Raw genomic sequence first — 23,722 nt, 5'->3', positions numbered from 1 at the left:
AGTCATGGGATCTCTACCTTTCAGGCTCTGGAGCTGTTTGTCTTCAAAATTAGTTCCTGGAGATTAAGGAGTCTGACTTGCGTGAGGGAAAGGAAAATGAAGGGTTTGATTTTTACAGCTGGAACTTTGAGTGTCTTGGGGGCAAGGGGAAGTCACTAACTGGCCCCTTTCTTACTGTGGAGGATTTGGGGGACTCTGAAAGTCCTTTTATTTTTCTTCTTTGGTTTACTGAAGAAGGGAGGTAAGGAGAGGCCTTAGGTGGGCTTGGGGAAGTGCAGTCCAATCTAGCAGCCAGCCTGGGAGCAGAGTGATTTACAAAGCAAAACCTTAGATGCTATTTCCTGAGGACTCACCAGATCAAAACAGCCTCCTTAGGTGTTTATGACCCATCTCTACTCACGACAGGAAAAGCTCCCTCAATAAAACCTTAGCCACCCCCATCCTCCACAGGAACACAATCTGATCTGAAGGATCTGACCCCTTATTACTCTCTCTCTCTCTCTCTCTCTCTCTCTCTCTCTCTCTCTCACACACACACACACACACACACACACACACACACACACAGAGAGAGAGAGAGAGAGAGAGAGAGAGAGAGAGAGAGGAGAGACTGACAGAGACAGAGAGACAGAGACAGAGTTAAAGAGAGAAAGACAGTTTTCCAACTAGAAAGTTGACTTTTTACAAGTTAAACAAGTATTCCATTTAAAAAAAATTTTCCCTTAATGTCTGAGCAAAGAGACTTCTGAGGCTGGAGAAGGCAAAGGTATTTCATTGTATAAGAATGTGGTGTCTTAACCCCATCCCACCCCTAGGCCCTCCAGTTCCACATAGTTCAAAACTCAATCTAGGACAACAGGATACTGAGAGTCATCAAGAGCATAGCTGCCACACATTAGGGGCTATTCCAAGGTTTGAGGTTTTTCAGAGGTGGGAGAAGAAACTCAAAGGTTGAAGGTTGGAAGAGTGGGGGTGGGGAGGACAAATGGTTTCTGTCCTGAGCTAATGGAAAGAGGGAAGACTGGGAAATTGGTTAGAGGCTGGTTTACTGTGTCTACCCAAGCTTCTCACCTCTATCAAAGCATAATTTAGGTATATACATATACTTCTGTGTGTTAGGTCCTTATGTTGTTCCGGGATATGAGAAAACCAGGATCCCTGGAAGGCAGAACTAGCCTGCTTTTGACCGACAATGAAAAAGAAAATGTATCCCAGGAAAGTAAGCCTACACATTCCACACTTCATCTTCCTCATGACTTTACCATGACTACAGATCAAGGTAGAACTAGAGAGATAGGCCTCCTTCCTGCACTACCTTACAGGGTGCCCAGAACCTTTTATATGACCTCACCATAGCTCCTAATGATGGTCAATCAGAGGCTGAGTAAGATACTAAACAAATGTTCTTGACCAATTTTCCCAAGTTTCACATTGGGTACACACACACACACACACACACACACACACACACACACACAAAGAGAGAGAGAGAGAGAGAGAGAGAGAGAGAGAGAGAGAGTAATTTCCGTAGCTTTTCATTCCTTTAGCCTTAGGAGTGGGAGAGGGACAAGAGTTCCAGTATCCTGTCAGACTCAAGAACAAAGGTATCGATCAATATGGATGGTATTTGGCCCACACACAACCTGTAATTTAGGGGGAACTTCTAGAACTCCATGAAAGCAACTCGGAGAGATCTTATCAGAAGGAGCACACCACTAGGGGTTAAAAAGACCCGACAAAGGGGGGAGGGGGAGGGGATTTGACGTCTTAGCCTTCCAACAGTCAGAGCTTCTATTAGATCCCTAACCCCAAAACCCTAGCTTGGCATCGTAACTCCATATTTTCTTTTCACTTTCTGAGTGCTTCTGTTGCTCCAGCTGCACTTTGGAGGAGCCTCAGAGGGACAGTGTTGTCCTCCCAAGAAAAGGACACAGAACTAGAACAAAGATGTTTCAGCATTTTCCCCTTCAAAAACAACCCGAAACATCTAACAGAAAGACAGCATACTTGGTGTGAAGAGGGGATGGGTCACTGTGGGAAATCTCTGTCTCTTGGGCCTGTGGGAACAGAGCAGATCTGCTGTCTTTCCTCACCTAACATGGGATCTGGTAAGCCATGTGTGACAGGTCCATACTGAAGGTGGCCTCAGACAAGGTCAAGACAAAGGAAACATGTTTTAGTGCTAGTTCATGAAAGAGGCAAACAGAGCCGTGTGCTTTAGGAGAGGGCTCCTGTTTCTGGCTTCTTACCCTACCCCTACAACCTATGGCATTATTCACAAATCAGCCCCACTCAGAAGACAATTGGACAATGGGGCAAGGCAGTCCTCATTCTTGTACCCTATCCATAAAACCTGCAGAGAAAGGCTTCGAAGGTCCAGGGAGAGTGCCTACCCTTTAGTTCATGGAGTACAGAAGATCATAGATGGACGTGCATGCAGAAGAATTCCATTAGGAACTAACTCCTGGCAAAAGCCCGGAGAAACGAAGAGAGTGCCGACATTACCAGTGTCCAAATACCTACAAACACAGCATTTCCTTTGTATACACTTGGTATGGCATCTGGAGCTGTTGATCAGAGGTTATTCTGATCCGCTTACTCTAGTTTGATCCTCATAAACACAATGTCAAAAAGCGGGAAACTGTGTCTTCTGGCAGCATAAACACGGATCACTATACATATACATTTACCAGTAGATGTATTAATATATGCATATTTTGAACCTGGGTCTTGAGCGTGCTGTACACATGCTTTGTCACTGAGCTATACTCACCAATTTTATTATATCTTGTTAAAAGAAAGGAAGGGAAAGTGTCTTAAGCAAACCCATCAACTGTTGAATACAGAGGCAGAAGATTCTTTGAGTCCCCTCATTTTTTTAAGACTCCCCTTAACTGTGTTAAAGTAATTTGACAAACCAGCGGTACCAAGCATAATTTTCAAAAGTCATCTCCACTTTAACTATCTTGTCCAACCGTGCTTGAGGCAGTCTGATAAAGCTAATTGCTCCTGGAGCCTTACCAGAAACTTAATCTTCTAACCATCCTACCCGTCCCTAAGAGGATCGCAAAAGAATGAAACTCCAAAAGGTAAAAATGGCAGGAAGGTGGGAAGCAACTCAGAATTTTAATTCGGGGCTGCAGTTCCACCCGTATTTGCTCTGTAGCCTAATTTAGAGTCACCTCCTGAAGCTACGGGGTCACACTAGCAAAAAAAGCTGCCTCCACCTGACAACTTCAGATCCCGGACTTAACACCACAAAAAACTTTGTTAGTAACTAGGGGCGCAAAACGCTCCTCAGAACAGCTTCTAAAATTGAGGGCATGGACTGTAGTCTACTTGAATAGCTCCTCCTTGCGCTCTTCCGCTGCTGTCTGTACTAGGGCCGACCCAGGTTGTTAATCTACTGTTGAGGAGGGAGGAAAAACCCGAATAGAAGAGGCCTATCCAGACACTGATCCAAGCACTCACTTTTTTGCTGATTGGTTGATAGGGGCATGTGACTCTGCTAGACACTTTACTGATTGGTTGTTTTGTTTCTTCTGGGGTTAAAGACCTAGGAACAAAATTAAAAGCTTTCTGGGTAGGCTGGAACATCTTTGGCATTTGATTGTTTACCCATCCCCCCCCCATCTCAAATTAGAAAAGAGGGTGGGAAAACGAAGAATCTCAGCTCCCTTTTGTGTTTGTATTTCCAGGTGAGACTGGCCAAAACATTAAATATACATACATATATATGCATACGTACATACATACATTCACACACATCTATGCATGCGTGTATATCGACCTGACCAAAACAAAGCGTCTGAAGGGAGAAGGGAACTATTGTTAAAGAAAGAAGGAAAGATATTGAAATGGAATTTTTGAGCCTGAAGATTAAAAAGGGGTGGAGATGTATCAAATGCCTCCCAAGAGATGCTGTGTAAATCCACAAAACGCAGAAACACCCTCACTTCCTCCCCTACTCAGAAAGAAAGAGAAAGGGCTGAGATTGAGGAGGCAGGAAGGGCACTGGAGTGTTACCAGGGAGTGCAGCACTGGCCCAGACTAAATTCTGGTTAAAGGCCCTTGAGTTCTGCTGAGGCCCTGGGGAGGCCTGAGGGAAGGAAGGAACAAGTCGGGGATAAAAGATCAAGAGCAATGCCCTCAAAATCACAGACTGGCAGGTGAACAACCTGAGGAGGAAACTTTTTGAATGGGCTCCTGGACAATTTAAGATTCTCAGCAAGACATAAAAGGGTGGAGGGAGCAAGATCAGGGTCCTGAGAGGGGGCATCAGAGGAGCCCCCCACATTGAGACCTGAGCTTTCAGTGCTTGAGAGTTTAAGCACAAGTGGGATGTGATAAAGTTGGGGGCTTGGTTAACCTCCTCCTGCTGCCTTAGGGCCTCTGTAATCTCTAAATCTGCCCCATTGTTAACCTCTACTTGTTTTCTGCTGTGCTGCTTGCAGCAGGGTGCCCTGAGTTATGCTAACAGGGTGACATCTTTCCCCTACAATAGCATTTTTCCCCAGAGCAGGTGCACACAGACCCCTCTCACGCAGAAGCAGTCCTTTCTTCTGGAAGGCTGCTCCCCCTACTCCCCTTTCCACTTTTGAAACCCCCTGGCTTCCAGTCTTTACAAACCTTCCCTGTCTCCAGGCAGTGCACATATCCTGAGTCACAAGTCACTTTTCTGGATTAGCTTCCCTGATATCCTGGGAGGCACACCTTACAGGTGTAATGGACACATGCTTCTTCCTTTTGCTACCTTTGTTACTCCTTGATATAAAACTGAAGGGAGTTCCCCCCCCCCTCGTACTTGCACAATCTGGGTCTTGCTAGTTCCAGCCCTAGGGAGCCACATCCCCTTCTCTTCCCACCCACAGGTAGGAGGGGGCTTTCCAATGCCTAGCAAATAAGTTGCCTCTGTCCTTACCGAAATCCAACACTCCTTTGCTGCACATCAAAAGAGACCTCTAGGTTTCCAGGGCCTAGCTTTACCTAGGCAAGGCTGGGGCTGAGGGAGGGACTAAGTAGCTAACAGTGGGAAAAGGTATGAGCATTAAGGGCCCCAAGCACACTCAGGCCCTGGACTTTGGAGGCTGAAATAGCGGCCCACCCAGGCCTTTGAGATCAGTCTAAGCATCAGTCTGTGGGTTCAGAAACCACAAAGCTATCTTTCCCTGTCTTCCTTCCCCAGCTTTCTACTCTGCATATACTCTTCCAGTGGCCAAGAGGTGAACTGGCCTCTGTATGGAACAGTGGACACCAGAAGCATTTTGCATTCGTATTTAGGGTTTATAGAACCCCACAACCACAGCCAAGTTTCTGGTTCTGGCTTGTCTTTCTTCCCAATCCACAGAGTATCAGGGAGACCTTGCAAAACTCTGAAAGTGCAAGGCCTCTTTCTAGCCCAGCTGACTAGCAGCTAGGCTGGATGAAGGCTACAGAGGGGAGGTCTGATCTAGGGAAACAAGGTCCTCCATTTTCCTACTTCCCAGCATCTTTCCTCCTTCTCCCACCCAGGCCTGAGGAAGTCTGGGGAGGCCTTTTTCTTTTCCCCCTTAATGAATGAGAATCTTCTTCTTTCAGGTCGGGGAGGGAGTTAGGTAAATGAGAGGAAGGGTCTGATAGAGAGAAAGGGGGCAGAGAATTAACTTACAGCGATCGCCTGGGATTCATTTGCGAAGACGTAACCTCTCTCACCACCATCCCCAGCGCTGTAGTCCCCTCTAACTGCCAGGCCCTCTGTCCTAGCATTAAACCTCACCAGCAGCTGTGTGGCTGGACAGTTAAGATTATATATGATGTAAATATATTGTGGGTTTGTCAGCTCTCCCTACACCATAAAACTTGGTTTAATGACATCACGTGGTCCCCCAAGAGCCACTCACGGGCTTGCCTTCGGGCCATTCACATAAATAACCTCCAAAAGTTTCAAACTCCTAAATTCACATAGAAGCCTTTCCTATTTCGCTAATGCTCAGTTGCACTAAAAAGCACTTGTGCTGCCCCTTTGCCCCTCCCCCACACCCCCTTGCAAGGGGGGAGGGGGGAGAAGGTGAATCCTTATTTATTTACTTATTTACTTATTTCTCTATGGACCCGATGCCTTCGAGGTCCTGTTGATACTTTTCTTCCTATTTTTTTTCTCCTCTAATTGCTCAGAGTGGGCCGTGTCCCCTCTTCCCACTCCCCGGGGAAGGTAAGTCATGATTTTTCCCCTTCTTTCCTGCTGCCAGAGTGGGTGGGTTCTAGAGGAAAAAAAAAAGAGAAGTGGGCTCCTGCTCTACCATCACCTTTTGGGACCTAGGATCCCCTTCGTTTACTCTCTCAGAGTAATGTTAAGGCCTGGAACTTGAAAGTTGGTCCAGTGGCAGCTTGGTGGGATAGACCCCAAGCAGAAGCTTCTGGTCAGAGAGAAAGTAAATTTCTAGGCCTCCACCCCCCCACCCCAGTGATCGGGAGGTCTTCTGCCTTGGTTGCCTCTGCGGAACTGCCCTGCCGCAGCTGTAGCTAGACAAGGGCTCAAGCCTGAGATGGAAAGGTAGGGAGCTGGAGGCACGGTCCCACCTCCTCAAGCCTGGGCAAGCTGAGACAGTTCTTCAGTTAGCTCCTCCAGGGAAAAAAGAGGTTCATGCCTGCAGAGAGGGGCCAAAGAACTCTAGAGTGATGGTGAACTTTGCCAGGCTGGTCTGATCAATATCGCTCCTATTCCCTCCCCATCAAGCCCTGGTGTGTTCCCCCTGGGGAGGAAGCACAGGTCCTCCTGAAGTCTGGGAGGCTGGAACCGGTGAGTGTGGGCGCCATAACCCTCTTCCTTATTTAACTGCTACCCATCCGAGCCGCCAGTGCTTCTTCATGCTTCAATGCTCACCCAATAGTTTTACGCAGCATGTAGAAAAAATTAAAATAACTCCCTGAAGAAAACCACACATTCTCTCTCTCTCTCTCTCTCTCTCTCTCTCTCTCTCTCTCTCTCTCCCCTCTCTCTCTCTCTCTCTCTCTCTCTCTCTCTCTCTGTGTGTGTGTGTGTGTGTGTGTGTGTGTGTGTGGAGAGAGAGAGAGAGAGAGAGAGAGAGAGAGAGAGAGAGAGAGAGAGGAGGGGTTGCTTGAGGCTGGGCTGCATGCCTGCAGGGTGCAAGTTGAGGGGAGACTTTAGCAGTGTTCTAACCTTGCCTGAGCACAGAGCAAAGGGAAGGGTGGTGATGGGTGTAGCTTGACAAACATGTGCTGAGACCTCCTACAGGCTCTTGAGTTTTCTAAAAGTGACAGACAATTGTTTAGACAGTGGGATGCAGTGAAGTCAGACCTTCAATAAATCCAAAGAGCATAAACATTAATAATCATAAAAAGAAATCTCCCTGCCCCTCCTCAGAGTTACTCTGTTCTCTTTCTGTCCTAGTGTAGAGCAGCCTTTAGCCCGGCTTCAGATCCCCACTCCTCCAGGGTGGGGGGCCTAGGCTTGGCTCCAGGAAATCACCCCATTGTGGGAAGCTGGAGAGGAAGTGCAGTAAAGTTTTATGGACCTACACCGCATTTGTTTCTCCTGTAAAGTACTCCCTCCTCCATCTCGTGGACCCTGGAGTGGAGCTGGCAAGAGCATGAGCCTAGGCCAGCCCCGCCCCCTGTGAATTAGCTGTGTCCCCTCTCCTATCAGCCACCCTCCCCATTTATACAAAATCTCAGAGACTGTGATAGATGACAAATAGGCATGGATCCTGCCCTGGTCTACACCGCTCTTACTCCAGTTAACTGCCCTGCATTGGCTTAGACCTTAGAAGACAGGGAGCAGTTTGTATGTTTTCTCTAAGGCAAGCACACACTGCAGGTTGCATTCAGTGTCCCCCTAGTCCCCCTTGCCCCATCCCATGTCTTAGAAAGCTGAAGAACATCTCAAACCAAGGTCAACTCCTCTTCTCCAAAACCCCTTTACCAAGTACTGCCTACGATTGCTGAGAATCCTCTGAGATCAAACATAGCCCAAGACTGAGGACCCAGCCGTTCTTCCATGTCCAGAAAAGAACCCCAGGGATAACCTAGACCCAGAAGGGCCTGAATCTAAGTCAGTGGAGCCACAAGTTCCTTTGCTCTGACATAAAGCACAGACTACAGAAAGTCTAGAAGCCTCGAGTCTTTTTAGCCAACATGAGAATAAGATATAGAAAAGTCTGGGTGCCTTGTACACCCCACATCATGTGGAAACGACAGTACAACAGTACAGGAGCTCTCCAGTGTACTCCCCTTCACCCCAGAGGCCCTTCTTGGAACCATGAATCAAAAAGGCACTCAGTTTTTCCCTATCCTTGCTGATCCTAAACGTGCTTAAAAATATTTTTAAAGGGGTGGCTTAGAGACAGGGCCTCCCCATACATCTCAGAGCCTATTTACACACATCTACTCAATGCATGCCCTAAACAGACAGAAGTCATTGAATCTTTAGTCCTGTTCTTTTTCTGGCTTTATTTGATATGACAAAATATAGTTTCAGGAAGGACTTGGAGTCAATAAATAGTTGGGCAACTGCAATGGGGGCAGGAAGGTGAGAAAGTCATGGCAAGATACATAGGATAGCAAAAAGCTTCAAAGAACCACTTGCTAGGGTCCAAAGGCAAGAGACCCCAATAGTTGAGCTAGCTAGCAGGCTGGGACTGTGAACCTGAGAGTGCATGCAGCAAGCCAGGCTAGGGAAGATCCCGGGCTTTAGGGAGGGGGTTGGAAGGTTTAGAGAGCATAGGACAACCTCCAGGGCTACAGGCCCACTTTCACTTATCTCCCTCTTTCATATGCAAATCATTAATAAGCAAAGACGAGTTTAGAAGTTATAAAGGTTAGTTGAAAGCACCCCGGATTCTGGCCATAGGCTCTGCCTGGCACAACCAGCCTTCAGCAGCCTGGCCAGCCTAGGCAGGAACAAAGAAGGGGGTGAGGTGGAGGTCGGGGAGAAGGGGTTACAGTCTGTCTCACCTTAACTCAGGTTAGCCGAGCTAGGGCTCAGAGCTGGGAGAGGCAACCCAGACTGAGGCTTATTCAGTACCCGCCCTACAAGAATGTGCCCCGGGCCTGGGGTGCTCAGCTGAGCTGAGGCAAGACAGGCAGTGCAGGCGGTCCTGCAGAACCCTGGGTCGATGGGGATTCGGAATGCCAAAGAAATGCGCTTTTGTCTGGGAGGCCGGGAGCCAGTGCTCTAGCCTTTGCCTCAAAATCTAGAAGGAGGAAAACCGAAAAGGAAGGGCGCAGGGACCACAGCGGACCAGGGTGCTCTCTGAGGAGGGCTCCCTGCTTGCTCTAAAGAGCCTCTTTGCTCTTCATTTTGGAATCTTTCTTCCACTTCATCCTGCGGTTCTGGAACCAGATCTTGATCTGTCTCTCGTTGAGACACAAGTTGTTGGCGATCTCTATGCGCCTGCGGCGAGTGAGGTAGCGGTTAAAATGGAATTCTTTCTCGAGTTCCAGGGTCTGGTAGCGCGTGTAACTGGTTCGGGACCGCTTGCCATCCGTCTCTGGAACATAAATCCCCCAAAACCAGGGAGGGGTGAATAGCGTGCAGCACCCCAACGTCCCACCCCAGTCCCAGGCCCCACCCGTGGTCGGAGGGAGTGGAGGTGAGCGCGGTGGGACAGGCCAGAAGGGCCGCAGGCGGACAGGCCCAGTCCCGGGAGAAGAGCCTCTGCCTGGGCAGGAAACTTTCCACCGCCGCCTTCACTCTGCGGCCGGAGGGGCTGAGGGGGGATGGGGGGAAGAGGGAGACCCAGGCTCGGACCGAACAATAAGCACCCTCGAGATCCGAGCACCGGGGACCCCCCTCCCGCCCCTCCCGAGTCGCTGGAATCCTCCGGAGCCGCGAACACTGGCCGAGCCGGCTCCGCAGGGGAGGGAGGGAGCCGCGGGGGGATCCCCACTCTGGAGCCCCATGCTCCTCACCCTTCAGATCCCTCTATTTTTTTAACTCCCTCCCTCTCCCCCCAAAATTGAATATTGCCTTTTATACACGTTTTGTTCCTATGATCCAATTATGTCGTCGTAAATTTGGGCGCACACAGCCTCTAAGCCTTTTAGTGGACAGTTTTACGAGCCATTGATGCCTGGATCGTAAAATTTATGGCCGCAGGTTTTTTTTTCTTTATTTGCCCCGCATGGCCTATAAAACCCAGGCGGACCCGAGCGCGCAAAATGAAGTCCTAAAGTTTACCGTGGCTCATGTGCAGTTTGGTCATCCACGGGTAAATCTGTGGCGGGGCCGGTGGCTGGCTCAGTCCGGCAGGCTGCCCTGTCTGCGCCTGCTCCTCTTTGATCTCCCCACTGCTCTTAGCTCGCTCCTCCAGCGCCGGGCGGGCCGCCTTCTGACTGTACATCCCAGGGTTCAGAGGAGCCGCTTCGTCTCTGCCCAGAGCGTGTCCCGGAGCGGCCGCAGCGCTGCAGGCGGGGCGGTCGGGGTGAGCCCGGGGGTTGGCAGCCATGTCTACCCCGTGGAGAGAGTTGGAAGGCGCAGGCGGTGGGAAAGTGATGCTTAAGTCCAATCCGCCGTAGCAGTACCTGGATGCCTGCACCTCTGAGGCCGATCCATAGTTCCCACAAGTTTGCATGTTATAGGCAGGGATATTGGGGCTCTGCTTATAGAATGAATTGGCTACGTAGGAGCTCATGGCGGGGAGGGCCCAAAAAAATTTCTGCACCCTTTTTGATTAAGGGTGATTTGTGACTCTTTGAAGTTGAGGGGGTTTTTGTTCTCCAAAGTGCACAATTTATAGGTGGAGATATCTCTTTCTTTATCCTATGCGCTCTTCCCAAATAAGGGAGCCTTAAATAGAGTCACGTGACTGGAGCGGCCACTCATAAATTTGGCTTGATGACCTCCGGGAGGTTAGTGATGGAAGCCGGCGAAACGCATTTTGATATGTTGGCAAAGCCGTGGGGCGGGGGGGGGGGGAGCTGAAAGAGAAAGAGAAGCAAGGGGGAGGAAAAAATGGTTCTTGGAATTGGGGGGTAGTCGGGACAACGAGCTCACAGCGACACCTGGTGCCGACTTGGAGGAATTGCATCTGTAGCATCGCTTGGTCTTCTGGCAGTCAGATTGTAGAGAAGTTGTTGCTTGTTGGACAAACTAACCCTTGAGCTTGTCTTTAAAATTCTGTTAAAATTTCAGAAAAGATGAGACCTTATTTAAGAATTACTCTGGTGGTTTTCGTAATGGATAGTGCCAGTCCCCAATCTCCAGCGCCTTGCAAACTTCAATGATGACTGAGGAGACTTGGGGGTAGTAGCTAAAGCCCAGGGTGGAGAACCAAGAGGATTATCTTGGGTTACCTAAACTAAAGGTCAAGGCTTCTTGCTTAGGAGAATTGAACTCAGTTTTGATGAAGAGGAGCTTCTCTTGTAGGCTTGGAAAAAATTAACCTCTGGAAAGGTAGGCAGGATACCTAAGAGGAGGGAGGGTTCCTGAGGGAGCAGAAGCAGGCAGATAGGCTGAGAGTCCTAGGTACTCTCTGGAATGTGACTGGAGGTGAGGGACCAGGTGGACCCGGGTACACTTCACAATGTTAGGCACCCTAGAGGGGCAAGAGGCGACATTCCCTTGCATGTAACTAGACACTAGGCTGGAGGACCCTTCTCCGTGTGATTCTCATGGGGTAAAGGATGCCAGATATTTCAGATGACCCCCAAGAGCATAGAGGGACAAGATTGAAACCTCCACAAATATTATGAGCAAGGCAGAGATAAAGGCTTGCTTTTACTCTTTTAGGGGTAAGCCCTTAGCCTGGGTTTCCCGGTAACCTCAAGCTAAAAGGCCCATGGGGAGCGGACTAAGTCGGGCAACCCAGACATAGTCTTTGGCCAGGGTTTCCTCAACCTTTGGGTCCTATCCCCTGCTTCTTAGTTCCAGACCCTACTCTTTACTGCATTTCCTCAGGAACTCTCAGCCTCTGCCAGAACCCACCCCCGCCCCCACTGGTGGAGGCTCTGGAGGGGGGCTGTGGCAGGGACCTGGAGAGTCTGGAAAACTCAGGCTGATTTTTACCCACTCCGGGAGACCTCCCACCCCACTTCTCTCCTAGGCCCACTCAGGTTTCTAGGTTAGGACTTGGGGAAAGAAGTCTGAGATCTGAGAAAGGGTTAGGGATCCTACTGTGCCCCTCATGCAGGCAGGTTTGCAGAGAGAAGAGTCAGGAACCAGATAGGTTGGGGCTGTAAGGAAGAAGGACTTTTGTCTGGCGGGTCAGGAGTCCCAGAACACGCCAGAACTCAGTTTCCAGTCTTTCTCTTTCGAGTCGTCCTTGGATCGCTCAGTCCCTGTGGACAGACTCCTGAGGTCCTTGTATTGCCAGGGCGCCTCAGACAGGTTTCACAACAGCCGGCCTGGCGGGCTGAGGGCTTGCTTGCTAGTCCTCCTTCTCCCTGTGCTGCTGGCAGTGGGTGGGAGCGACCCTAGTGCTCGGATCAAGCTCCTTTTCTCGCATTTTGGGCTCAGGGCTCAGAAGCCAAAATCCCTGGCTGATACAGGCAGGAAGAAAGGCCCGCGTGGGGCTTGGAGCCCAACCCGGCTCACTCAAGCTTCCCCGCCCCCAGCGAAAGTCCAGGCGGCCCTTTTCCTCCTTTTCTTTTCCGGGGTGTGTGTTGCTCCGTGTAGGGAGGGTCCCAAAGGCCTCTCAGAAACCCATCGCGGTCAAGAGAACCCGGAGACCGAGGCTCAGCGCCTGGCTGCGGGGCAGGCGAGTGCAGAGGGCTGGGGGCTCTGCAGGCGGCAGGCTGCGCGAGAGCTCCGCTGGCAAGTCAGCGGGCGGGCGAATGAGCAGACAGGCGGATTATAAACTTTTAAAAATAATATCAGTTTTATTAAATATTCGAGAACGGATCCAGAGGTCGGATTTATACAGGAGGATAACACGTAGGGGTTTATTTTTTTATTTATTTTCTCCTACTGGCTAAACAAACGTCATTCACTTTTTTCGCTTTTTTGTTATTTTCCCTCTTTTTTTAAAATCCTTTTTTTTAAAATGAGATCGGAACACTGACGGTGCTAAACATAAATATAAATACAGAGACCACAAATACAGCTAGAAATATTCACACAGAAACGGTCACAGTTCGAAATATGTCATAATGACCCCCAGGAATCTTTAAATACAATTTGCCTGTTCTGGGCATGTGCTGGGGCAGAGGGGCCGGTCAGGGACTGGGGAGAGGCCCTGGGGGTTGTTGCGGAGCCAAGGCGCGCCCTCCTGAGGCCTCCGGCCCTCCGGCTGTCAGGCCGGGCCCTGAGGCCCCGGAGTGGAGGCCCCAGGCCCCGGAGCCAGCTCTCCGCGCGGGAGGGCGGGGGTGAAGGGCGTCGGGAGGTGGGGAGGGAGGCTAGGGCTCACTTGGAGGGACATCTGTGGAATCTGAAGCGAGGTTCAGGTCCCCTAGGCCTAGGCAAGGGAAAGGGGCCTGCAGACAAGCCAGGAAGGAACTAGCGAGGGAGCTAGAGGAAGAGGCGAGTGAAGAGTTGTGCAGTGAGGGATGGGGTCCAGAGCTGACTTTCAGGTCCACGTTTGACTCCCTGTTTTGTTTTAGGAAGTCACAACACATCAATTGTGCCAGAGATAAATACAGAGTGTGTGATTCGGGGAGCTGGGATGAGCAAGGGAGGAGATAGGGGTGCAAGGGCAGTCCTGGTCACTCTTTCTGTTTCTCTTCTTCTGTCTCTTCTCGCTTTTCCTCTTTTCCTCCCAGGCTGTCGGCAGTTGCCCCTCCGCCACCCCCTGAGAGCGTGGACGTGAGATTAGATTCTTTTTTCCACTTCATCCGGCGGTTCTGGAACCAGATTTTGATCTGTCGCTCGGTCAGGCACAGAGCATTGGCGATCTCGATGCGCCGGCGCCGAGTTAGGTAGCGGTTGAAGTGAAATTCTTTCTCCAGTTCCAGGGTCTGGTACCGAGAGTAGATCTGGCGGCCGCGCCTCCGGTCCGCTCCGTAACCGACCCCTAGAGATCCGGGCACAAAACACACTAAAAACAATCAGCAAGGCGTCCTCTGCAGACATTTTTGTCTAGCAAAGTCCAGACCCTCTCAACTTGGCCCACAGCTCGCAGCCTTCTCGGGCTTCAGCCTTCTCCCTTTTGCTCTGCCCCACCCCCACTGGGGGTTCAGCCAGAACCCCAAGTTCATTCAGTTCTCCCACGAGGTGGGAGATGTGTGTCCCAAAGAAAGCTGGGGGGCGGGGCAAAAACCAGGCAGAAAGCTGGCTGTCTAAAAACTGATTAAAAAAAAAAAACTACTGGGGATAAGGACCCCATCTCTCAAGGATTGGGCTCCCCCCATCTTCCCCAACACTCTAGTTCCCTGGAAAGTTCTCCCCCACTTCTTTGCCCACTCTTAACTCCCTCCCTTCTCTCCGGCCTAACTAGACTTTAGTGGGGCTCCTCCACCTTCTGTCCTATCCCCTCATTCCCTGCCCTGTTCCTACCCCCTCAGCTCCCCTTGGAGCCCTCCAATCTGTCAGGGATCGAGGGGGCCAAGCCCCTGCGAGCCAGCGCGGGAGGCGAGCAGAGGGGGCTGAAGAGGGGGCCCTGTCTCGGTGTCGGCGAGGAGACGAGCGTGATTGTTTTTATGGGGCCATAAAAAACTCTCTCCGCCCGTTCTTCTAGGGAAGCCGGTCATAAAGCCAGTTCAGTTTATTTAATTTATATCTCGGAGCTGTAAAACTCACCACTGTGCGAATTCATTCGCTGCATCCAGGGGTAAATCTGGATACTGGCTTTCTGGTCCTGGGGCGCAGTCCTGCCCTGCTCAGAACTAAAATCCTGAGCGATTGAGGTCTGTGTGTTATGTCCTAAGGTGTTTTGTCTGCAGTTTGAGAGCATGTCTTTCTCCTGGTAAAAGGAATTAGATCCATAGTCATACGGCCCCCGGCTGGAACTGAACACGACATTCTCCTGTGGCGAATAAAAGGGAGTCGAGTAGATCCGGTTCTGAGCTACGGCTGCTCCATAGGTCGAGAAATGCCTCACTGGATCATAGGCGGTGGAATTGAGGGCGACGTTGGGGAGGACGTCCTGGCCCCCGGCGAGGTGGCAGGATAAGGAAGGGTTAGTGAAGTAGGAATTCATCCCTTTGCCTTTACCTGGTCGGGCTATGATTTCTTTAATATTTATTTCTGTCTCCAGTTTGTACTCGGAACTAGATGGTTATAGGGACGGCTCCAATCCAGGACAGACAAAATGACAAAGTCAGCTGACCCCCTTCCAGCCAATCGCAAGCCAGATGTCAAGAAAGGGGAAAAAAATCGCTTCTGCTTCTGTTGATTCCCTAGTTGAGACTAAGTATGTGCTTTGAAAGTAAGACTTGGATTTCTTTTACTATATATAATATATATTATATATATTATACATATATTAACTGGTTGGGGGTGGGATGCAGGTCTATAAGCAGGGCCTTGTTCCCAGCTTAAGGAAAGGTCTAGTCCCAGAAAACCTCTCCACCCCAGCTAACTTTGCTGTGCTGTGGCCAACCGCAGGGCAGAGAAATCCTTGTTTTCAGACCTATTTCATCTTTGTATCTGACCCTTTTCTAAAATTAAATCCTGGTTGCTTCATTTGAGGAGATCCTTCCCAGTAGAAAGAGGTTCCCAGAAATTCTAGAAGATATTCTGGCTTGACACTCGCGAAGCAAGTCCCCATCACTAGACAGCATATTTTTCCAACAATTTTTAAAAATCAAAAGGAAAAAGAATTTTCCAGAAACAGAGGAAGGCAGTGTAGCTAAGAGTCTTGGGTTAGAGAATATATAGGAGGCAAATAGATCTAAAGGGTATGAGTGAGACTACAGGGTACAGGGAGGAGCCTGAAGTGTGCAGCATCTCTCTTTTGCCTCCTAGCCTTCTGCTCCTCCCCAGGTCCTACCTTTTGGGGAAACTCTTGCAACATTTTTGCTTCAAAGAAAGCATTATGTGAGAGAGAGAGAGAGAGAGAGAGAGAGAGAGAGAGAGAGAGAGAGAGAGAGAGAGAGACTGGGATTCTTTCTAAAGACATCAACTCCTGTTTGTGTTGGTGAGAATTTATGATTTGGAACCAGCTCAGGCCAGGCCAGTGGTGTAATTCACATAGGATGCAACCCGAAAGAGGAAATTTGGTGGTACTCCAATGAACAGATAGCTCCAGCTCAGGTCAGAAGACCCTATCTGCTCTGGATTCACTGCCCTGCCAAAGGAGGTGCCCCTGGACCTGAGCTGTAAGACCCTAGGAAAGGGGTTCCTGGGGAACACTTGGTCTCTTGCCTCACCCAGTCACCTCTGGATTCTCAGTCCTTACCTCCATTTTCTCCCCCACCTTGGGGCTGAGAAAAGGGAGGAGGAGATTAGGAAATAGCAGTTCTGTAGATGTTTCAGCGACAGAGAGCTGCAGTGAGTGAACCGAAACAGCAGAAGGTGTGCAGCTGGGGTTTCCCTCTGATTAATCCAAACAGAATTTGATATCGACACAGGCTGGAAATGCTTGGAGCTGACAAAGAGAGGATGGTGAGGTATACACAGGAAGCAGTGAAAGCTCATATTTTCCCCTCACTAATTTTTTTTTTTTTGAGACTGACTATAACAAGAACCCGGATGTCGCCGGGTTTTATGATCTCTCCCTTCTGTGTAACAAAGCAGAGTAATCAATGGGTAGCAATAAAGCCATAAACGGGACTGTGCTGGGAAAAAAACTCGTTTATTCATCTTCTGTAACGTTAAGGTCTCCCTGGAGTGTCACTAGGGGGTGGGGTGGGGGGATAAAGTTTCGAACCCCAAAGCAGACAGTGTGTAGGAGCTGGTGCAGACAAAATGTTAGTTAATACATGAACCCCTTTAGGGGGTTGAGGAGTCTTACTGCCAGACAACTTGTGTTGGCTTTTAAAAATCCAGCCCCTGCCTTTGAAAAGGAGGGGAATTGATTGGAATTTAGAAGAGCGGAAGGAAGATCTCTGTAATTATTGAAGTTCGTACCCTTTGACTATACTATTTTCTTTCCAAGGTGAAGAGGGTAGAGGAGGAAGCTTTCAATAAGAGATTGTTTTGAAGTTATCTCATCTGGGGGCAACGTAGCAGTTACCCCTAAACACAACAGTAGTGTATTGCTTTTTGCTTTCCAATCCAGCTGTACTTGAATTCATGGCATGCCTGGACAGAGGTTTCCAACAGCTGGCTGGGGCTCCAGTCCCCCTACAGGGCAAGAGGTAGGAGGAGAGAAAACTGAGGTGGGGTATCCTGGGCTGAGCTAGGGAACAGGCAAGTGCACCCCTGGACACCAGAAACCTCTTTCAAAGTTCCCAGCCTCCTGTCTGCCCTGAGGGTAGCAAAAGCCACGGCAAGAAAGAGTAAATTCCCCTCCTATTTCAGAGTGAGATTGCTAGAGGGATAAATCATGTCAGTGGTACTTACTTCAAGATATTAAATTGTTGCAATGTAAAACAAATTGAATGATGGAAGATAGGGTGTCTTAATGAAGTTTTGCTTTCCATGGGTGTGGATTTTTGTATATTTAATTTTTTTTTCTTTTATGGATGTGTAGGGGAGGGAGTGATGAGGGGACTTTGGGGGGAATCATGTGCTACAGCTCCCTAGCAAAGATGCCCGAGTTTCCTGGAGCCCCTCCCTCCAGAGATTAAAGGGCCGCCAAAGTTGGGGAGATTCCCTTTTGGGGCCTAAAGGTGGTGTGCTCAGGGGTGGGCGACCTGAGGAGCAGAATGTAAGTCTCAGGGCCCGGAAAAGTTAAGTGTTTTATTACGTTCCTAAACAGAGGGCAGATCCTGAAAGGTCTCGCCGATTTATAATGAACAGAAACCAGCTGCTGGGGGAAAAAGGCAGAAATGCTGGAAGGGGGAGACCAGGGGGAACAGAAACACAAATATCTTCCCTCCATCTAAGGACTTTAGGGAAAGTTAACTTTCACCATACTCTCCTGCACCCCTTTCTATTCCTAAAGGGAGAAGGTCTATTCCCTCTAGTTAGACCTTTAATTATGAAGTTGAAATTTACTGAGAGGATTCGCTCCAAGGGGGAGAGTGGGTCAGATGAGTTGGATCTGCCCTCCTTGGGGTAATATTTTTTTTTCCTTTTCCCATTTTGTGCTCCTTCTTCCCTTGGCAAAAGATTGGCTGTCTGTGGGGGAGGGGCTGGGACTTGAATTTTTCTAAATATATTTATATTTTCCTGTTAAATTTGTCTGAAAACAATTATGGAAGCTCATCAGCAGAAGCAGGAACAGATGTTTTATTAAAACTGCAGTGCAGCTCTGTAAATATGCACAAGTCTTGGGAAGGAGGGAGGCTTCAGCCCTTTGTTTCCACCAAAACAAGCTTCGAGAAATCAGCGAAGCCACCCCCCACACCCCCATTAGGCCTGCCGGTCTATGCAAAGCCCTGGGCCTTAGGCCTTCTGAATTAGGCATTTAGAGGTGTCAAGAGCAGATTTTCACTTTGGGAGCTGTAATTCTTGGATTCATAAACAGAATATAAAAACCCAGAAAAAGAATAAAGCGGGAAAGTTGCCACTGGCCGCTTTAGCCCCCCCCCACCCCAATCCAAAACACATGCCTTCCAGGAGCACTAATTATAGGAGAGGAATTTACTGCCTGCTTTTTGGGCCTGAGTGGGTGTAGTCACTGGCCTGGAGGCTAAGGGCTGCACCCGAGCTTGGGCACTTACTTAGGGGTTTCCCCAGATTTCAGTCCTGCCAGATCTAAGCTAGGGGAAGGCTGGGGAGGTTCTGAACTGGGAAAATGATGAGGGGAGAGTGGACTTCAGCTTTTAGGGTGGCCATGAATAGGCTTCACCTTGCCTGCCTCTGCTTTCTTTTCTGCTCTGACAAATAAAGTAAATTTGTGTGTACAGACGTCTGGAGTGAGCCTGGTGAAATCTGAAAAAATATTACTCGCGGAAGGTCCTTTTCTGTGTTCCGCAAGTCTCCTCTCTCCCTAGACTCCTCCACCTCTACGAAGATGTTTGTAGCTGAGGACCGCACAGATGCACGTATTCCATTCCTGGCCGGCAACGCCAACTACAGCTCGGCGCCTCCCTAGGCTGTGCGCTCACTCCAATGCTGGAGCCGGAGCGGCTGGACTCTAAGCTCCCTCGCCTGCCTAAAAAGCCACGCAGCTGCGGGACCCTGCCCCTCCACCATCTCCAGTTCTTGATTTCCAGAGATACGGAACGGTTATGCCGTCGGCTCCTTTTGTGCCACTGGGTGAGGGCTGAAATCCCTTTTACAGAGAAAGCTGAGTTCAATAATTACTCAGTTCACCTCACAATCGCACTATTTGGTTAAGGCTTTGCTGTTCTAGAGAGTTCAGCTAGCTCCACTGACTTATGACTACATTTTAAAAAACGCTTTGAAAAAAAAAACTCACAAAAACCCCTATTTCAAATGCCTGGAGTTTTGTGAACAAACCCCTTTGATCTCCGTGGACCTCTAAGGGAAAGCATGGCAAAAAGAGCGGTGAGTGGCACCGGCCAAAGAACATGAACACGAGGTCTGGTCTGCTTGGGAATGCCAAAGCACAGCTTACCCAAGGGGCTCCCAGATTTTCTGCGATGTGCTAGGGAAAGATTTCCTTTCATTTTCCTCAATACATAAAGTGCATTCCAAAGAGGAACACTCCTTTCAAAAGTCAAGCTTAAACACACTGGGGTGGGGGGAGTGAAATCTGACAGATCCATTTATGGGTGCTGGTATTTGGTGACAAGGCTGAAACTGACCAGTTGGAGGGAGTTGGGGGTCTGCAAGGAAGGAGGAAAGGACCAGATGGGGCATGTTCAGCTGCTGTGCTGAGATTTGGCCCAAATACCTCTCAGGCCTGTGCTGTGACTCCTTCTTTTGAGCTAAGAAGAGGGTATGTAGTGGAATTATTGTGACTTTTGTACTCCAGCATTGAAGAAAGGTATGCAGAGCGGCTCTGATGACTCTCTCTCCTCCCTCTGGTTTTGTGAATCTCTGCCTGACCTTTCCTAACTGGCGCTTTGGTTATTGCTACTACCATCCTCAGCAGACACAAACCCCCATCTTTGCATGTCTGGCTTCTCCGACTCTGCCTAAAAGTTCAAAAGTACAATAGGGTTCCATCAAACTTTGCCCTAAAACCCCTTCAGACTTCACCTGGGAAAAAAATTAATTTCTATCTTTTGCAGACCAGGCCCTCCAGCTTCCCTTCCACCTTGATGCCAAAGCAGCAGAAATATCAGCTGAGGAGGGGGCTTGTGGAGAGCATCTCATCCCCACTGAGAATGGAGAGTTTGGCTGTCTTGGGACTTGCCCTTTGAGAGGGCAAAGCAGGTGGCCCAAGTTGGTCTGGAAGTAAAAATCAAGGCCCAGAATATTCAGGGTACTTTGCATTGCCAAAACAGGACCTCAGGAGACCATCACGTTAGGAAGGATGGTAAGGTGGGTGGGTGGTAAATATGCCCTTCTGTGCTAGTCCAAAGGAGCCCCCAGCTTTCTGGTTTCTCCTCTGCTTCTGAACATAGACTTGGGACCATTCTGGAGGTTAGCGAAAATTTAAAATTGGAGACCTTGGTTGGCATTTATGACATCACAGTAAGTTGTCATATGATAACTGTGAACACCATAAAAGTGTTAACGAGAGTTGTATATATGAATGCCAGGCCCCCCTCTAACTCCACCCTCCCATCTTCTCCTGGGCTAACTTCTCCCACTTTGAAATAAAATGTTATTATGGTCTGGAACAATAAACCAACAATGAAACGTCATCATCAATTCTTTATAAATAACTTTATCCTTTATTGTCAGTAGCTCTGAAAGAACCATTTAATTCATACTCGTGAAAGAGGGGGCTGGAGGAGAGGAGAATTAATTTCAGAAACAAGAATATTACTTAGCTGCAATGATACTATTTTAGATTTGATAGCCGGGAGCAAAATTAAAGGCAAACATTGACCTCTCTGACTCTATACCTGGCAGGATTGGGGATTTATAGGACCCTTACAGAATGGGTAATTTAATTTTGTAGGATTTGCTTAAATTCAGTGCTTTTTGGTGGGGGGGGGGAGGCTGAAAAGATAAAGGGAGAGAAGGTGGTATGTTTTATCCAGTTTTATGAATCCACCAACATTACCCTGACAGAAAACCCAACCACCTATGTCTGAGAGAAGCCAGGAAGAAGGGAATGGAGGAACCAGGAGGAGAAAGAAGAGGTGCTGAAATGTTCTCAGGGTCTGTGGCCCTCTTACCCAACTGGTTACCAAGGCAAAGGAAGAAAAGCTGTAGAAAAGAGAAGGGAGGCTTGGAAGTCTCTTCAACACTAGGACACCCGGAGGTTTATGGTGTCTTCATAATTCCCTTGTCCCATAAACATCGGCGGCCCTATTTTAGGACAATTTCTGCTTCCTCCCCTCAGAAAGGGAAAATGAGAAAGCAGGAGGTAGGGGTGCAGAAAAGGGGAAGGAGTTTGAACGAGCCCTGCACTTTGTTCTCCCCGAGAGCGAGAGCGAGCGAATTTGCTGGTTGAGTTTCTGACGCAGGGTGGCAGCAGACAAAACAAGTAAACAACACACAGACACAATAAACAGGGGCGTCTGACAGCGCTGTGGCAGAGGCCGTGGGCTGCTTGAGGGACAAGATCCTGGGATAATGTCACCCCAAAGTCGGTGTGGCTAGAGCAGAAAGGCCTGAGTTACTCTGTCACACCCTCTGTCTCTGAGGATGAAACTGGGAAGAAAGGCTGTGAACCCCTGGAGCCACAAGTCTGGGCAGGAACCCGAGTGTCTTGAGAGTAGCACAAAACCTCATCCAGTACTGCTCTTGTCTACTCTTTCATTTATGGGCCTTTCCATTGACATTTTATTTCCTGTCAGCTCTGTCTTTTTGTGGCCCCAGAAAAGCTGCATAAGGAGGCCAATTAATTCCCAGCCGAGGCCCATACTCAGGGCTCCAGGCCCACGGGCCCAACTTGCATTCTAGAGAGGCCTCCACCAGCCTTCTCTTAGTGGACCTCGCATTGGTTCAGGTCACGGACAAGATTAAAATGCACCCCCCCCTTCATTTCCAGATCTGGGTATTCATAGGACTTTCCAGAACTTCTAATAAGCCCTTACAGACAGGCAAATCTAGAGTGAAATAATAGCCAGGGAAGCAAAAGGAAGGAGAGCTATTCACAGGCAGTATCCATGCCTCTCCTGGTTTGCCTTCTCTAGGAGCCTCTTTAAGCACCTTGGCCCGCAGCCACCTAGACCCCTGCTCAGAAATCATCTTAGCCACTACAATCCCTTTGCCATCCACATGGAGGCTTCCAGCCTCCAGGGCTCCAGTCCTGGTTATTCAGAACTCCTTTCAGACTCACAACAACCATGAAAGAACCCACAGACTTCGTTTTTCAAGACGACTGGGTTCGCTTTGGAAGTGAGCCTGTGAGTTGGCAGACTTCACAGGGAGGTGAGGAGAGACAGCAGAAGGGTGTAGTATGTCTCAGGCAAAAGCAATGAGCCAAAGCCTGTGGCTTCTTTGGATTTTTGGAAGCCACATACTCCAATTTCAGCACACACATTTCCGCAGAGATGCACAGAGGGCCTTCTCCTTGAGCCCATTGCTTCCCTGGCCCGCTCTCAGCCAGAGAAGGCTAACAAAATTTCGCATGCACATAAAACGGTGTTTATCGAATATAGCCATGGTAGTAAACATTTAACCACGAGGAAATATGAGTCTCTATATATTTCCCCCTGCCTCTGAATCTGTATATCTGAGACAGTATATAATAAATATCTAATTCCACCAAGCCTGGTTTCAGAACACAACAGTCAGCCCAACAAGGTTGCCTTTTCCAAACCAAGGTCAAATTCTGTAGGGATCACAACTGTCAGACAAGAAGAGAAAGGGTTTATTTTCCCCATGTGTTCTGGGAACCTGGCCTGAAATACAGACGGTAGAGCTTACCAAAACCTCTGAAGGGGCAGAGCTGAGGGTACCCAGAAAGTAAGCTCGGAGGGAATGCTTCTGAGTCCCCCCCACCCCCGGGGAGTGGTGGTGTCTGGGGAGGTTGCCAAGCCTTGATCCATAGAATCCAGTGACCACCTAGGTAGGCCTCAGCATTGAAGAGCCCTTGAGCAAAATTCTATTCTTGGCTTCACTGGCTATTATTAGATAATCAGAGAGCTCTCCTGCAGCGAGGAGCCACATCCACATAGAATTTGGCCTGCAAGAGGCTGAGGATTGCCACCGATGGCCCTTCTTGTGCTTCTGTTCGAGCACCAGAAAGAGGAAGAACCAGGGGGCAGAAAAGTGAAAGTAACTGTCCAGGAGAGCACTCGCTGTGTTGAGATTCAGTTTTGTCTCCTGGCCAGACCTGAAAACTAGGGCCAGTCACTGGCATTCTGTTTCTAGGCTTGCCAAAGAGGGGTCTAGGGGTGAAGGGTATAGGATAAAGTTGGTGGGGGGAGTGGGGCTGTAGGATTGTAGCCAAGAAGGAACAGGAAATCAATAAAAATATAAAGACACCTCAAGCTGGTGTTTTTGACGGGTACTCTCGCACCCTAGCACCTCGATATGACTATTAGCACGTCCAGCTAGATCCCCTGTAGGCCTAGAGAAATACCCCATCCTAGCCCAGGCCCGCCCCTTGGATGGGAGGGGGCCTCTAACATCCCAGGTGAATCCACACTAGTCTGAACAGCCTTCTCCAAAAATTGTTTTCTTTTGGGGTGGAACAAAGGAAACGTGTGCCCCCCCCAAACATCCCCTCCCACGTCATTGCGGCCATCCGCAGGGATAGGGTCCGAC

At 49.2% G+C, this 23,722-nt stretch overlaps 2 protein-coding genes and 1 non-coding gene across 11 annotated transcripts in view; all 3 read right to left on the bottom strand.

Annotated features, from left to right (window-relative positions):
* The window catches only part of Hoxc6 (homeo box C6), a 37,923-nt gene that overhangs the window by 11,443 nt on the left and 2,758 nt on the right, over positions 1-23,722 (bottom strand). For 2 of the 9 annotated variants that reach the window (XM_063263017.1, XM_063263016.1), the window contains exons 2-3: positions 14,672-15,017; positions 12,789-13,970 (exon numbers count right to left, since the gene is read on the bottom strand). The exons of 2 other annotated variants lie outside the window; for them this stretch is intronic. In XM_063263017.1, the coding sequence (XP_063119087.1) occupies positions 13,639-13,970; positions 14,672-14,825 (486 nt within the window). In that variant the 5' untranslated portion in view covers positions 14,826-15,017 and the 3' untranslated portion in view covers positions 12,789-13,638. Of the gene's footprint in view, positions 1-12,788; positions 13,971-14,671; positions 23,700-23,722 lie in introns of those variants that run through there. 5 more of the 9 variants (XM_063263022.1, XM_063263021.1, XM_063263019.1 and 2 more) reach the window with 4 other exon arrangements.
* Positions 7,283-10,705, bottom strand: Hoxc5 (homeo box C5). The gene is made up of 2 exons (NM_001108116.1): positions 10,178-10,705; positions 7,283-9,488 (listed from the first exon to the last, which is right to left on the bottom strand). The coding sequence occupies exons 1-2, from the start codon at positions 10,629-10,631 to the stop codon at positions 9,274-9,276; spliced, it is 669 nt and encodes a 222-aa protein (NP_001101586.1). The 5' UTR covers positions 10,632-10,705; the 3' UTR covers positions 7,283-9,273.
* On the bottom strand, positions 9,715-9,806 carry Mir615 (microRNA 615). Its single transcript, NR_032748.1, has one exon. It is a non-coding gene; the product is annotated as a microRNA 615 (primary transcript).

Source organism: Rattus norvegicus, chromosome 7, assembly GCF_036323735.1.
Source record: "Rattus norvegicus strain BN/NHsdMcwi chromosome 7, GRCr8, whole genome shotgun sequence".
Taxonomy (NCBI): Eukaryota; Metazoa; Chordata; class Mammalia; order Rodentia; family Muridae; genus Rattus; species Rattus norvegicus.
This window is presented reverse-complemented; position numbering and strand designations above follow the sequence as displayed.